Source organism: Pangasianodon hypophthalmus, chromosome 12, assembly GCF_027358585.1.
Source record: "Pangasianodon hypophthalmus isolate fPanHyp1 chromosome 12, fPanHyp1.pri, whole genome shotgun sequence".
NCBI classification, from domain to species: domain Eukaryota; kingdom Metazoa; phylum Chordata; class Actinopteri; order Siluriformes; family Pangasiidae; genus Pangasianodon; species Pangasianodon hypophthalmus.
Window position 1 is genome coordinate 19,715,057 of NC_069721.1, and position 12,957 is coordinate 19,728,013.

A 12,957-nucleotide genomic window follows, 5' to 3' on the forward strand; every position below is an offset into this window, starting at 1 on the left:
CACGACTTATGGTATTATAGAAGTTTAGAAGTCTCTCCACTCATCAGTGGGGCTTCACTGGTTGTGCTGAAAAATAAAATGAATAATGTTGCGCAAATCTTTCTTGGAATGGCAACAGCAAACGAGACTTACAAGGTTCAGCAGTTTCTGATTAGAGTTACAACCCACGACTCTCAAGCCTAAAGGCAGTAATCATACAGAACATGGAAGAAACTTTTCCATTCTTTGATTCTGTACAACCTCTTTTATATTCCCTCGGCTGATGGCCCAAAACAAGCTCAGCATGTCCAATCTGCCAAAATATGAGAAAGAGCCTTAACATCTGTGCTGAAGTGGAGCTTGGAACTGGACATTGGAAAATTATTTGCCACATGTGACATGCCTCATTTGAGTAGTGTAAAACACACATCTTTTGTTATTTCAGTATCAGAAACAGGGCAAGGATCTGGAGAAAGTGAAACAGAGGCTGGCTGAGATCGCCAACTATGTGGACAAGGTAAACCCAAATAAAATGCCAACACAGCATATTGCTATAATGTGCAATCTAAGGCTAGAAAGGCCCGAGCATTACACAGCAACAGTTCCTTTCTAACACACCTGCTCTTATTTATCTTCTATCAAGTCCTTTATTTTTATGCTGTGCAGGTCCTCTTGGAGTACAATATGCCTGTAAAAGTGTTAACACTCCATCCAGCCATCAATTCATATATATAGCAGTTTTAATCAGTGCTAGTCAGAAAGCTAATCATTGGCTTTACAATTCAATGCACGTATATGGCTAGAGTTAATACCATGTCTGGGAAATAATTGCAGTAAAAAGCCTGTTAACACCTAGCTCTCCCTCTGCTACAGTTCTACAGAGCACTGAATATCCGTGTGGCCCTGGTAGGCTTGGAGGTGTGGAGTGACTCAGACAAATGCCCTGTCTCTCAGGACCCATTCACCACACTGCATGAGTTCCTGGACTGGCGGAAACTCAAGCTTTTACCACAGAGACCACATGATAATGCCCAGCTTATCAGGTCAGGAGACAAATCCTAAGCTCCTGCCTTGTTCTTTACTCAGAGGACAGTCTAGTGCAAGTGCAAGTGCAAGTTAAAGATTAATTACACACAAAAATGTGGCCATGATAAGTTTATCTAATTCCAGGAAACGGAAACTAAGTAGTAAAAGTGTACACTTTTCAGTAAAAGTGTACCTTGCCCAGATAAGGGTTCTATGGCCCCTCGAATGAACTAAAGTAAGCTGAATTTTACAAGAAAAGTGACAGAAATAAATTACAGTAACACCAAACGTTTGTTACAAAATTGCCTCACACACTCATTCATCTGCCAATGTCCAACCCTGAACCTATTGGAACACTAATCTGTGCATAGTTCTGCATATTAACTGTCCAGCTGTAAAGGATGTAAATCAGAGATATGTTACAGTACTGCTGGATGTAGTGGGATATGCATGTTTTATCAGTTTGTAAATCTGTATTTCTGTCTCCATCTGCAGTGGGGTGTATTTTCAGGGCACCACCATTGGCATGGCTCCCATCATGAGCATGTGTACAGCTGAGCAGTCAGGGGGCATCGTCATGGTGAGTGGCATTTCTGTAATTTGTGAAAAAAAACTTATGTTCATTAGTTTTAATTGCACCTTGTGGAAATACAATTTCAATTTTCTCTGAATTTTATGTTGCATGTGTAGTAAATAGTAAGCAAAGTACACAAAGTTTCTAGTGAAAGAGGACTTTTTGTCTTTCTCCAGCTATGTAAGCAAAGTGCTTCTAAAGCTGTAGAAAGTGGTTGATGATGTATATATTTATTGACCAGACATTGCCTGGTCTTTTCCCAAATGTCAGCTGTCCAGGTTCAGTGAATTTGTGCCCACTATAGCCTCAGATTACTGTTCTTGGCTGTGAGAAGTGGAACCTGATGTGGTCTTTTGCTTTTGTAGCCCATTCACCTCACCTCGTCCACCTGTTGTGTGCTTTTCTGCTCACCATAGTTTTACCGAGTGGGTATTTGAGTTACTGTCAGCTCAAACCAGTCTGGCTGTTCTGCTCTGACCTTTCTCATCAGAAAGCATTTCTGCTCACCCACTTGCTGCTTACTAGATATTTTTTGTTTTTCGCACCATTCTGTGTAAACTCTAGAGGCTTTTGTGCATGAAAGTCCCAGGAGATCAGTAGTTTATGAAATGCTCAAAAAACAAAAAGGGGGAAAAAATATGTAATATGAATGAATTTCTCGGCTTTATGCATGAAGCTATCTTGGTACTTTACTATTCAAACGTTAATTTTATTCAAGAATAATGTCAAAAGCTAATTTTTAATTAAAAAAAAAAAAAATTCAGCCAAACAAAATTCCATTCAGGATAATAAATAATTGTAAAAAAAAAAAATCATGACATACTTTTAGATAATGTACAAAAATCACTATAATCAGTGTAATCAAAGTAAGAATTATACACCACCAAAAACCCACTTAGTTTCGAATGTATATTTTTTTTTACAACTCTGACTTTGTTCTATGTTTAGCTGTTAATCTGTTTTTCTTTTCAATCATGCATATTCATAAATATGGTTATAATACTGCTCCCCATCCTGTGTATACCTGCTTAAGACATTACGGCACGACTGTCCAGAGATACCGCTCATAAATCACCTGAATGTATCGATTACAAGAGGCTCGGCTGTTACTTTCTAATGAGGCAGAACAAACAAACGGCTGGCCGGGGAAACATCATATCCACCGGAGAGGAAGAAAACTTGCTGGTGGGAGTGATTACTGATGAGGATACGGCCGTGTAATAGAGCCCTCTCCCTGTTCTCACTTCAGATCTTTATTAGGTCATTAGGACTTGGCAGCGCTAGAATGAAACTGCCATTCCGGATCGGGGCTGAAATGTCTGTCCCAGGTTATCCCATGTTCCAGTTTGTTCCCAACTGATTGGCTTTTGCTTGGTGCACATGCACAAACCTTGGCAGGATGATTAAAGGGTAGTGTGCCCCAGTCTGCCTCCTCCATTACAGATCAGCCTGTTTCATTGCACACATCAGTCTTACTTCCCCTCCACAACTCTTGTTCCTGCCGGCAGGAAACTCTGGGGCTGGAGCCATGCTGGAATACAATGAGAGCTGTTTCTACTTTTCCAAACATAAATAATTATGGAAAAAATCATCTTCAACAGCGCCAAAAGATATCAAATGTTTACATACTGTATGTTTTATACATTCATTCTTTCAGCGGATGCTTTCTATCATTTTCTACAGACAGATTTCATGACAAGTGTTTTTAAAACTTGATTGACTGCATGAATGTCTATGTGTGCATGTGTTTTTGACTAGGGCCTCTGTTTTTCTGTGTGTTTTTATATGTTGGTCAGGACCAGATGTCCTTACAAGGATAGGAATATCTGACAGTTCTGACCTTGTGTGGATATTTGGCAAGTCCCCATGATTAGTGAATTAATATCCAGTAAAATATTTGTTTACACTTTACACCAGACAATATTCTGGACACATATTCCACACAAAACATCATGGAATATTGTAACTACACACAAACACAAAAAGCCCTATGAAGTCCCTAAACAGCTTTTTTAGTGGAGACTGAATGCTTAATGGTGCATTTCATTTCAGCAGTGCAAAAATCTTGACTTATGCCTCTTTAATGGGTTTGTGAAAAAGTAATTACATAGGCTGGTAGTGCCTGCATTTTATCAATTAGCGCCCTCATGTGAAACATCACTTTACTACTTTCAGTAAAAAGAAAACAAATGCATAAGGTGGAGATGTTAAGAATGTAATCTTAGGAGGGCAGCAGGAGTGTAATTGCCCCTAACCCCTTCTCCGTAGCAAACACAGGGGAGTAATTGGGTTTACTCGCTTGGAAATATAAGTAATTGCTCTTAGGAAAGCGTGTAACTGCTTTGTGTGGTACCACGCTGTGAAGACATTGATTTATCTGTAAACACGTGTAGATGCAATTAATAATGACTCCTGCTTTATCATTCTCTCTCTTTAATATTATTATTATTATTATTATTTTGTCTCCCTCTGCCTCACAGGACCACTCTGATAACCCCCTTGGAGCTGCAGTTACTTTGGCTCATGAGCTGGGACACAACTTTGGAATGAACCATGACACACCGGAGCGGGGGTGTGGATGCAGGGTGACAGCAGACAGAGGCGGCTGCATCATGACTCCTTCAACTGGGTGAGTCTTTTTAGGGACTTGAGTAGATCTGCAATAGAATCAAGATTCATGTTAGATGGCACATCAAGACCTCATTGAATTTGATTTTAAAATGATTCTAAATACACACCAGCTACATCAGAGGTGAATTAGAAGAGTGTCAAATTCGAGCCTGCACACCACACTGCCCTTATTTTAAGTTTTATGTGTATTTTTTCACTTGGGTGCATGACTTAAGCATAAACTCCATTGAAATTTCAAACCCACACTTTCTATATGCTGTTCAGAATAATAATCTGCAACAATATCATGATTGTGCAACCTGTAGTTGTGTAGCAAAATGATCTTATTATACACTATGATACTCATGAGTGCAAACAGTAAATGGGAGAGATCATGCGGGTTGCCTGGGGGCGGTGGGTGGGGGTGTGGGGCGTGGCTGAAAGGATTGTAGCTGAAAAGGGGTGTGGCTGTCAGTGGGGGATTCAGGTAGCCCTCAGACTAGGCTTATTCCATTAATTACTAAACAGTTACTCATGAACATCTACTCTTAATTGATTAATGGTGGAGTTGCCAAAAAAGATTAAACTCAGAGTGCACTATTGCTGTTCCTCCCGCCAGAGTCCGGAAACGCAGCTGTGTCAAGAGGTCTTGGTGCGACCCTTGATGCGACGCTTATGTAATGCTATGGTGTGAATTTGGGGTAATGTACATAGTCTCCTGGGATTACAAATCTTAAATAATCGAAGATGGACAGGAAACACAAGAAAAAATACTATGGAAGCTTACTATGGAATGGTGGTGTTCTTACATTGTGGTTTGGCCTTGCTGCACTAAAGAACAAACACATACACACCCTTCGGAGAGTAATTAAAATAGCCCAAAGGGTCATTGGAGTAGAACTCCCAGCAACAGAGCATCTGGACACAGAAATCTGTAGGAGAAAAGCCTGTGGTATCCTCAGTGACCTTCCCATGCAAGCCTTAATCTGTTCCTCTGACATGACACTAAATACAGGTTCTGGTGTTACAGACCAGAAAGCATCATGAGCCAAAAGAATGGACTCACAAGCAGCATCTACCCCAGAACAATTACCCTCACTGCTGACACAGAGGTTTTGCAGAGTTTAGGAATGCTCCAAAATGAAATATACACAATTTCTTGTTGCTTTTTCTACCACAACGAGGAGAATGTGAAATAACCTAAATGAACTGTGTGACCAATACAATGTTTCAGCAAGCAGAGAAATTACAGAAGCACTGTAAACTTGGTGGAGGTTGAACGAACATGGGTAAAGTTGCTGTTCTTTATTGATTTTACCATCTTACTTGATATTAATTTTAATATAGTTTAACATCAACCACATATGAACAGAGTACAATCTCTCTTCTCCAGTCTTTTTTGCCTCTTGCTACAATCAGTGTGTTACTAAATGCATTTACAAAATACACTTACACAATGTTTTTTAGAAGAAAATGATGAAGAAATTATGTAGTTCGTGACTCTCATGAAATGATATAAAAAGAATATTGGTTTTGATATAATGATATGATATAAAAAGGTATTGGCTTTTTGTGAAATAAAAGGGCTGGTCATTCCATCAAGCTGGAGTACAGCAAGACCCACTTGAGTATTTCCTGGTATATAGCATTTGCAGCATCTATCTAGGTGCAAGTATCTACCCCTGAGCAGGGACTAAAATGGAGATTTCAGGTGATTTGCAGCATGGCTACTGGAAATACAGAGACAGACAGACCTGGTGAGTGTGGCTTGACCTGATGTGGGAATACAAGAGTGATGTGAGAATACAAAACTAGTCAGTGAAGGGAAATTGGACGGATGAAAAATCTAAGAAAAATAATAGATTTCCAAAATTTTGCCAAACATTGTCTACAAAAGCTATTGTGATAAATTGTAAGGAAAATACAATGCATTTTGTGAATAAATATTTGCATTGTGTGTAAGATATATGGTATTGTAAGGTAACTGCAAACATTTTAGTTTGTCTTTGTATAAATGGCCTTTTCTAGCTCCTGGATACTAGCCAGTGTGTTCTGTCTTCATCTAGGGACAGTGAAAAATGTGTCCATTAATGGAAAAACAAGACCAAATGGAACTTGCCCAATAATTTCAGTATTTTATCAAAGGAATCAATGCCAGAGAGATGAGATATTTCACTGTGTCCCTCTTATTTCTCTCCTGTTACTGCTGAGTCAGAGAGTAAGAGGTGGTGCTCTTACATAATCATCCATTTTAAAGCAGGGAGAGCTGTCAGCATAACCAAATGAATACCAACTTTAAGCTCCTTCCAGGGTGCTGTCTGGTGCAGCATAATCCTGTCACTTAAACATAAGAGGGTGGCAGAAATCAGATCTGGACAAAGTGTCTCTGTGTTCAGATCTTAGATATCTGAATATCTGTTTTTGATCCTAATCTGTGTGATAGTGCAAGATATACTGAGCAACGCTGTTTCAGCATGACAGCCTGGTTATTATTCTTCAATACACTGTAAGACCACAATGTTAAATTAACACCTATGATGCTGAAAGGGTATAATTATAACAAGTGATAATTTAAAGCAGATGGCTGTGCAACTTCAGATGAAGTTATCATTTTAATACTGGCCCCAATTAAGCTTTTTATTCTTGATGTTCCTCTAGTTGATAAGGTTCTAGTCGTACCTGTGTCAGTGTCACCACTGTGCTGAGAAAGTTTCACCACCCAAATAACTGGAAGCTTTTCAGGAACTCAGAAACAGTTACCACCAGAGGAACCAGGACCAGTTTTTGTTTGTGGGTCACAGCTCCAAGAATCTTTAAAGTATTTGCTTTAGAACAGGTTCTTTTCTGCAGAGCAGGAACTACTGAGGTGGAACTTGTTGTACTCAACTTTATTGATTGATCAAATGCAACTTCATAGAATGACCAACCCTCTAACCCCTCATTGTAAAACACATTTTAACCAATAAGCAATTACTAAAGCTTGTTATATTAGTCAAAAGTGTGCATTTTGTACATATTTCTACTATACTACTACTATCACACTACTATATAATATCAAGATACTATATGCAAACCATGGAATTGTACTTGCTGCTGGTTTATTAACATAAACCTGCATTATTAACATCATATTTGCAAAACACAGCAAAACTATTAAGAGCAGTTAACCTCAGTGTCAACCTCTGCCATATTTGATGTATTGCTTTCACTGCACGCTGAAATGTCAGATTTGCAGATTTGACCGCACTTTTTTCATTTGTTATTTTACATAACAATCAATTTCCCTGCAGAAACCAGTTCTCATTTAGGAGATTTCCAGAACTGGTTCAGAAATCTCTGGACACACGCCTACACTCTAAGTAAAATGTTTTTACGTGGAAATATCCTGACAGTGAAGTAGTTATTGAACAAAAAAAAAGAATCTTTAAGGCTTCCAGAGTTAACAGAGTTATAGCTATTTAATGGTGGTCCAGTAGTGGTTCCTGGCCATTCTTGGACTGGCTAGAAGGTGGGTAACACATTGTGCATAGCAGCAGATGGACTACAGACAGCAATTGTAGACTTAAACTGTGACCTGTGATCTATATGGTAAGTTTACCTGATAAAATATGTAGCTATAAAGTTGATGTACTTACCTGGCAACTGAGTGTATAGATTTGGTTCCATATGTTGTATGTTGACGTTGTGTTGACCTGCTTGACACAAAGGCCAATAGCTTTTGAGATATGCCACACAAACCTGACAGTAACTTAGCGAATTAGCTAAATATGGAGAACAGTTTTCAATGAGAGCTTTTTTTTTAGTTATTTCTACCGATGCAGAAGTGTACAGTGTACAAAGATGGAATCAGATTCTTGCTCAGTTTGAAGAAGCGACATATTCCAGCATTGAAGAACCATTGAAGACTTGAAGAAGTGCCTGTCATATAACCGCCACCTAGTACAAAGCCTATTCCAGCCTATTCAAAACCAATAAACTAGAACCCTTTTTTTCCTCAAACAAAGGGTAATTGGAAAAGTGAATAGTGTGTGGGAAGGTGCACAGCCAAAAATGCACCAATGAACCATGTTTACTGCTAACAAGCTACCAAACTAACAAGCTACTATTGTAAAGCAAGACCCCTGGGGTGGGACACATGTAGTTGGAGAGAGCATTTAACTGGATGATCAAGAAGTTGTGACTAGTTATGAATCATTAAAAAGTTTTGATAGCTTTCAGAGAATGTCTCCAAAACTATTGTTTTTTCAGATATCTGGTCTTATTGGTGTCCAGAACACTAAGGAGAGGTACAAAAAACTCTGAAACATCAGTTTGGATTTCAGGGGCACGTTAAAGGTTTTGACTACAATTCAGTTTTTTTTTGTGGTGTGTGTGGAGGGGTGCAATTAATCTGGAGTCTGAGTCACAGTTCTTTGTATGGAACACTGCATTGCACACACTAGCTCCTCCAGTGTCTATGGCATGTTAAGACTCCTAAACTAATCAGCTCACTATGACACTACATATACTAGGTGTCCAATTATAGAGTATGGTGTAAGTGTTTCCTCTCTGTAAAATTGGCCAGAGTAGGACTGTGATATCTTCCTTAATATTTCAGATGAGAACACTGAGCCTTTTTTTAAAAAAGCTGAGAACAATGAGGCTTTTTTTAAAGCTAAATACTCTTAGTCTAGCTATGCGTAATAATGTACTGACAGCAGCATAATATTGGCTCTGTTGGTATAATATCCTTCTTGTAAAACTGTCCTGCACATATTCCATATGAGCAAACTGAGCAGATGGATATGATAGAGAGAACTGCAATACTGAACACTTGGCTCTGATTGAAAAATGCAGTTTCAGAAGCTTTGGAAGAGAATTATAAGACCAGTACTGCAGCCTATAGCAGCATTTGCTCCCATTTGGAAAGAGTGTTAGGAATATGAGCTATAATCATTTATGATCAGCTATGATCAGTGGTGCAGAGAGTAGTGTGGATTATGCCTTTGTCTGTTTGCACTTTTAGTAAGTGGCTCTGAGTATGCTGTACACAACTGATTTTATTAAAGCTTAGTATGAATTCAGACAAGCGAGGGTGATGTGGATGGATTTCATTTGATTTCATATGAATAGACTTGTAAGAAAATGTGTGACCACTCTATCCCCTTCCCTTACCTTAATTTTCCGTACAAATCATGTCATGAGAACTGATACACATTTGCAAGTGTAACACCACATTATGTCCCACCCAGAATTCCCACTGAAGTCCCACTTCAACCTATGGCCTATATGTATAAACAGAATTTACTCTCTATCCAGTCTGCATTAATGAAGAGCACTGAGCATGCGAAGTCAGGTAGAGAATGGAGATGTACTGCATAAGATAATGGCCTTAAGCCAACAGGAGCTGAACCGAACTCCGTGATGTGTCATTTTGTATTGCTACCTTTCTGAGGTCCCACACATTCCCAGTATAATAGAGAAGCATCAGAAGACTGATTGATGTCCTAATAAGGTAATATCATTAATCTCAAAAATGAGGAAAATAGCATTGATTCAAATAGTCAAAAGATGTACTTTCATTATGGCTTTACAGTGGGTGTAATGGGCATTTTTATAAAATAATACATGCCTTTAATGAAATAGTCAAAAAAAATACACATTGAGTATGTGTGTGTGTGTGTGTGTGTGTGTGTGTGTGTGTGTGTGTGTGCGTGTACCCATCTGGTCATCATTATTATCCTATCCCTGAACAGCACAAGGACCCATTCATTATCATATCTCTATAAAGCTCATACACAGACAAGCTTTTTCCTGTAATTATATGCAAGTGTGTGTGTGTGTGTGTGTGTGTGTGTGTTTGGTGAATACCAGGTGATGACATCCTTGGAAATGCAAAATTGCAGTAAGCTGTGAAAGAGAATTAATGAATGAGCGGAAATGTTGACAGCCATTTGTGTGTGTGTATGTGTGTGTGCACTGAAAGAACAAAACCAACAAAAAAATATCCTATCTGTTTTGGTTATTAATGTATAATATATGGAAATGTATGTGCACATAATAGCTGTTAGTTCAGTGGGAGTGATATGGAGGGAAGCTCTGTGTGCGTGTGTGTGTGTGTGTGTGTGTGTGTGTTTGTGGTGTGATAAATGTGCTGTGTGATATCTCTCAAAGCCAGGACTCAAAAGGGACAATAGATCAGTGATTATCTGTCCAAGAACCAGCTAAATTCTCTGTTTAATCCGTCAGTCATACTTTCTCAATAGAAATTTGAAGATTAAGTCTTCTCTATCTTCATACAAAAAATTCTAATGGTTCTTCACTCTTCCCACTTTACCTTTAATGCTCACCAATGTGGCCTAAGTTGTTCCATAGAGTACTATCTAGCAATACTGTTAGAATAAAAAGTTTACCAATGGTTCTAAATTGTTTCTAATTGGAACCCTTTCTCTTAAAGAAACAAGCTTGTGTGAGACTGATTTTTGATTTTTAATTGTATTACCAGCTCTGCAGTCAGGAACTGCTTGCTGGCAGTGGCAATCGCGAGAACTGAGCAGGATGGTGGTGATTCTGAAATAATGCACGGAAAACAGTGAAAAAACCCCACATAATCCTTTTACAAATCAGTTGTTTAATGTCCCAAAATTTTCACTGTTGATGCTGCTGCTCAAAGTGTTTGCACGTGTATGAGCGCTGACTGGTACAGGAGATTTTCAGGAAGTTAGCTAGTTATCACCATTAATATTATTTGTAAAGTATTAGATTTGACACTTCATTGCAGGCCTATTTAATTTTGTAAATCAAAATTTTCTTTTTTCTCTTTCATCTGAAAACAGAGAGAGTCATTTTTGACCATTTACGGCCAAAATTTTTCGGTGACATCCCTATTAAATATAGTTAACTGATGTTAATTATATACAGTACACGTCTAATGTTAGTTGAACATACAGTGATAGATGTATTTCATATTACTGTAATCAGGAAGGGGGTGGGGCTTGCTGGCTATGTATCAGAGAGTTCAAAACAGCTGCATAAATCATTCCAGATTAATATGTCAGTTGACTCATGTCCGTTTTAGTCCGGAGAAAACAGGCTGCTCTTTTGACATTTTTATTTTCCATTTTCTTCCCAATTTGGTCTTGCCAATTCCTACCCATTAGCTAACTCTTTACCATCTGGGGAGGCTGAAGACAAGTGCTTCCTTCAAGACACATGAAGCCCACGAACCAGAACTTTTCAACCTGCTGCTCAAGCTGCATCACAGGGCAGCGTAACACACTCAAAGGAAAGTGCTATCTACCCTCTTCCGCATACATGAGCTCACACACATCCATGATTGGCCAGTGTTGCTGTGAGTGACAGGGGAGAGAGAGAAACTCCTTCCCTTCCACCCCCAAGAACTTGACTCCTGACCACAGATGGTTGTGGCACCACCAAGATTTGAACTTGACGATAGGACAAACGCATTTCTGTTGTGCCAATTGGAAGACCCCCCTTTTAGCATGTCTTTGAGTGGTAACTAGGTAAAGCAGTATACTTTGTTTTTAAAATGCAAAATGGGTAAAGTTTGGCAGATCTGATAATATAATATAATTGGAGTAAACGTCACTGGATAGCATGGCAGTATAATATTCTGTAGAGGTTAAATCATATTATCCCACAATCCTAACCCCATTGTAGGGTTTTACATAGAAATTTCAAAGGATTCTGCAGAGAGACAAACCAAAGAACAATTTATTATGTGAAAGGAAACCTTTTGTCTAAGGATGTACTTTTTTTAAAATTTATTTTATTCCCAGACCTGAGTGCATTTGCAGTGTGAGTTTGGAAAGCTGTTTTCTAACAAAAAAGGATCTTGAGTATCTATGTGAGTGTTTGTCCCTGTCTGTGTGTGTGTGCATGCTGGCTCCATTCAAAAACCATGAAATACTTAACAAAATCCATATTATACTCTGAAAGTTTACTTTCCTTTTAGAAGAGGTTCCAAGTAGAACATATTTAGGAGCCTAGAATCCTAGAACTATTGAAATAACCCTCAAGGAACCATTATTTGTAACAGTGTACTGTGTGTAAAACAGTGTGATTGCACATCTGAGAGATGAGAATGCCAGAAAGATGAAATATTTACATGAGTATGTTTATATGGACAAAACAAATTTGATGACTGGAAAAAGTGAGATTTTGGCAAAAATGTGTTTATATGCACTTAAACAATTTGACAGTGAAAAAAAAAGACCTCCAGGACTACATGAGTCAATCTATCAATAATAATAAAATTCTTCCTAAATACAGGACATATGCTGCTCTTTCATAATCATTGTGCAAACCACAAATAAACCAGTAAACCTTTAAAGAAGGATATGACATACATTTCAGACTTGATTAGTTTTTAAATATAGAGTCACTTTCCTGGTATTTATTTTGAAGTTTCTTATGATTTCAAATTGCACATAATGTCTCTATTTGAAGAAGGACAATGTTATGTTTCTCTTTCTGGTTCTCAGTGACAGCTGGTGGTGATATTAGATGGGAGACTAGATTTAATATCTGTCAATAGCTCAACAATGAAACTATTAGGGTTGAGCAATGCATTATATTATTATTATTATTATTATTATATAATTAGCTTTCATCGATAACGTAATAAGAATGATACATACAAAACATTACAGCGTGTGTTAAGTATTAACTCTGAGTAATCACCTGACATGACTCACTGATAAATACATGAATCTACAGTTTGGGCTAGAAAGAAATCAGCCCAGCCTTGCTTCCTCATACCATTCTGT

General features: G+C 38.3%; 1 protein-coding gene across 1 annotated transcript in view; it reads left to right on the plus strand.

Annotated features, from left to right (window-relative positions):
• Positions 1–12,957, plus strand: part of LOC113527774 (disintegrin and metalloproteinase domain-containing protein 12) — a 100,180-nt gene that overhangs the window by 62,740 nt on the left and 24,483 nt on the right. The window contains exons 8-11 of the mRNA XM_026915906.3: positions 425–496; positions 853–1,022; positions 1,501–1,585; positions 4,060–4,208. Of these exons, the coding sequence (XP_026771707.1) occupies positions 425–496; positions 853–1,022; positions 1,501–1,585; positions 4,060–4,208 (476 nt within the window). The remainder of the gene's footprint in view (positions 1–424; positions 497–852; positions 1,023–1,500; positions 1,586–4,059; positions 4,209–12,957) is intronic.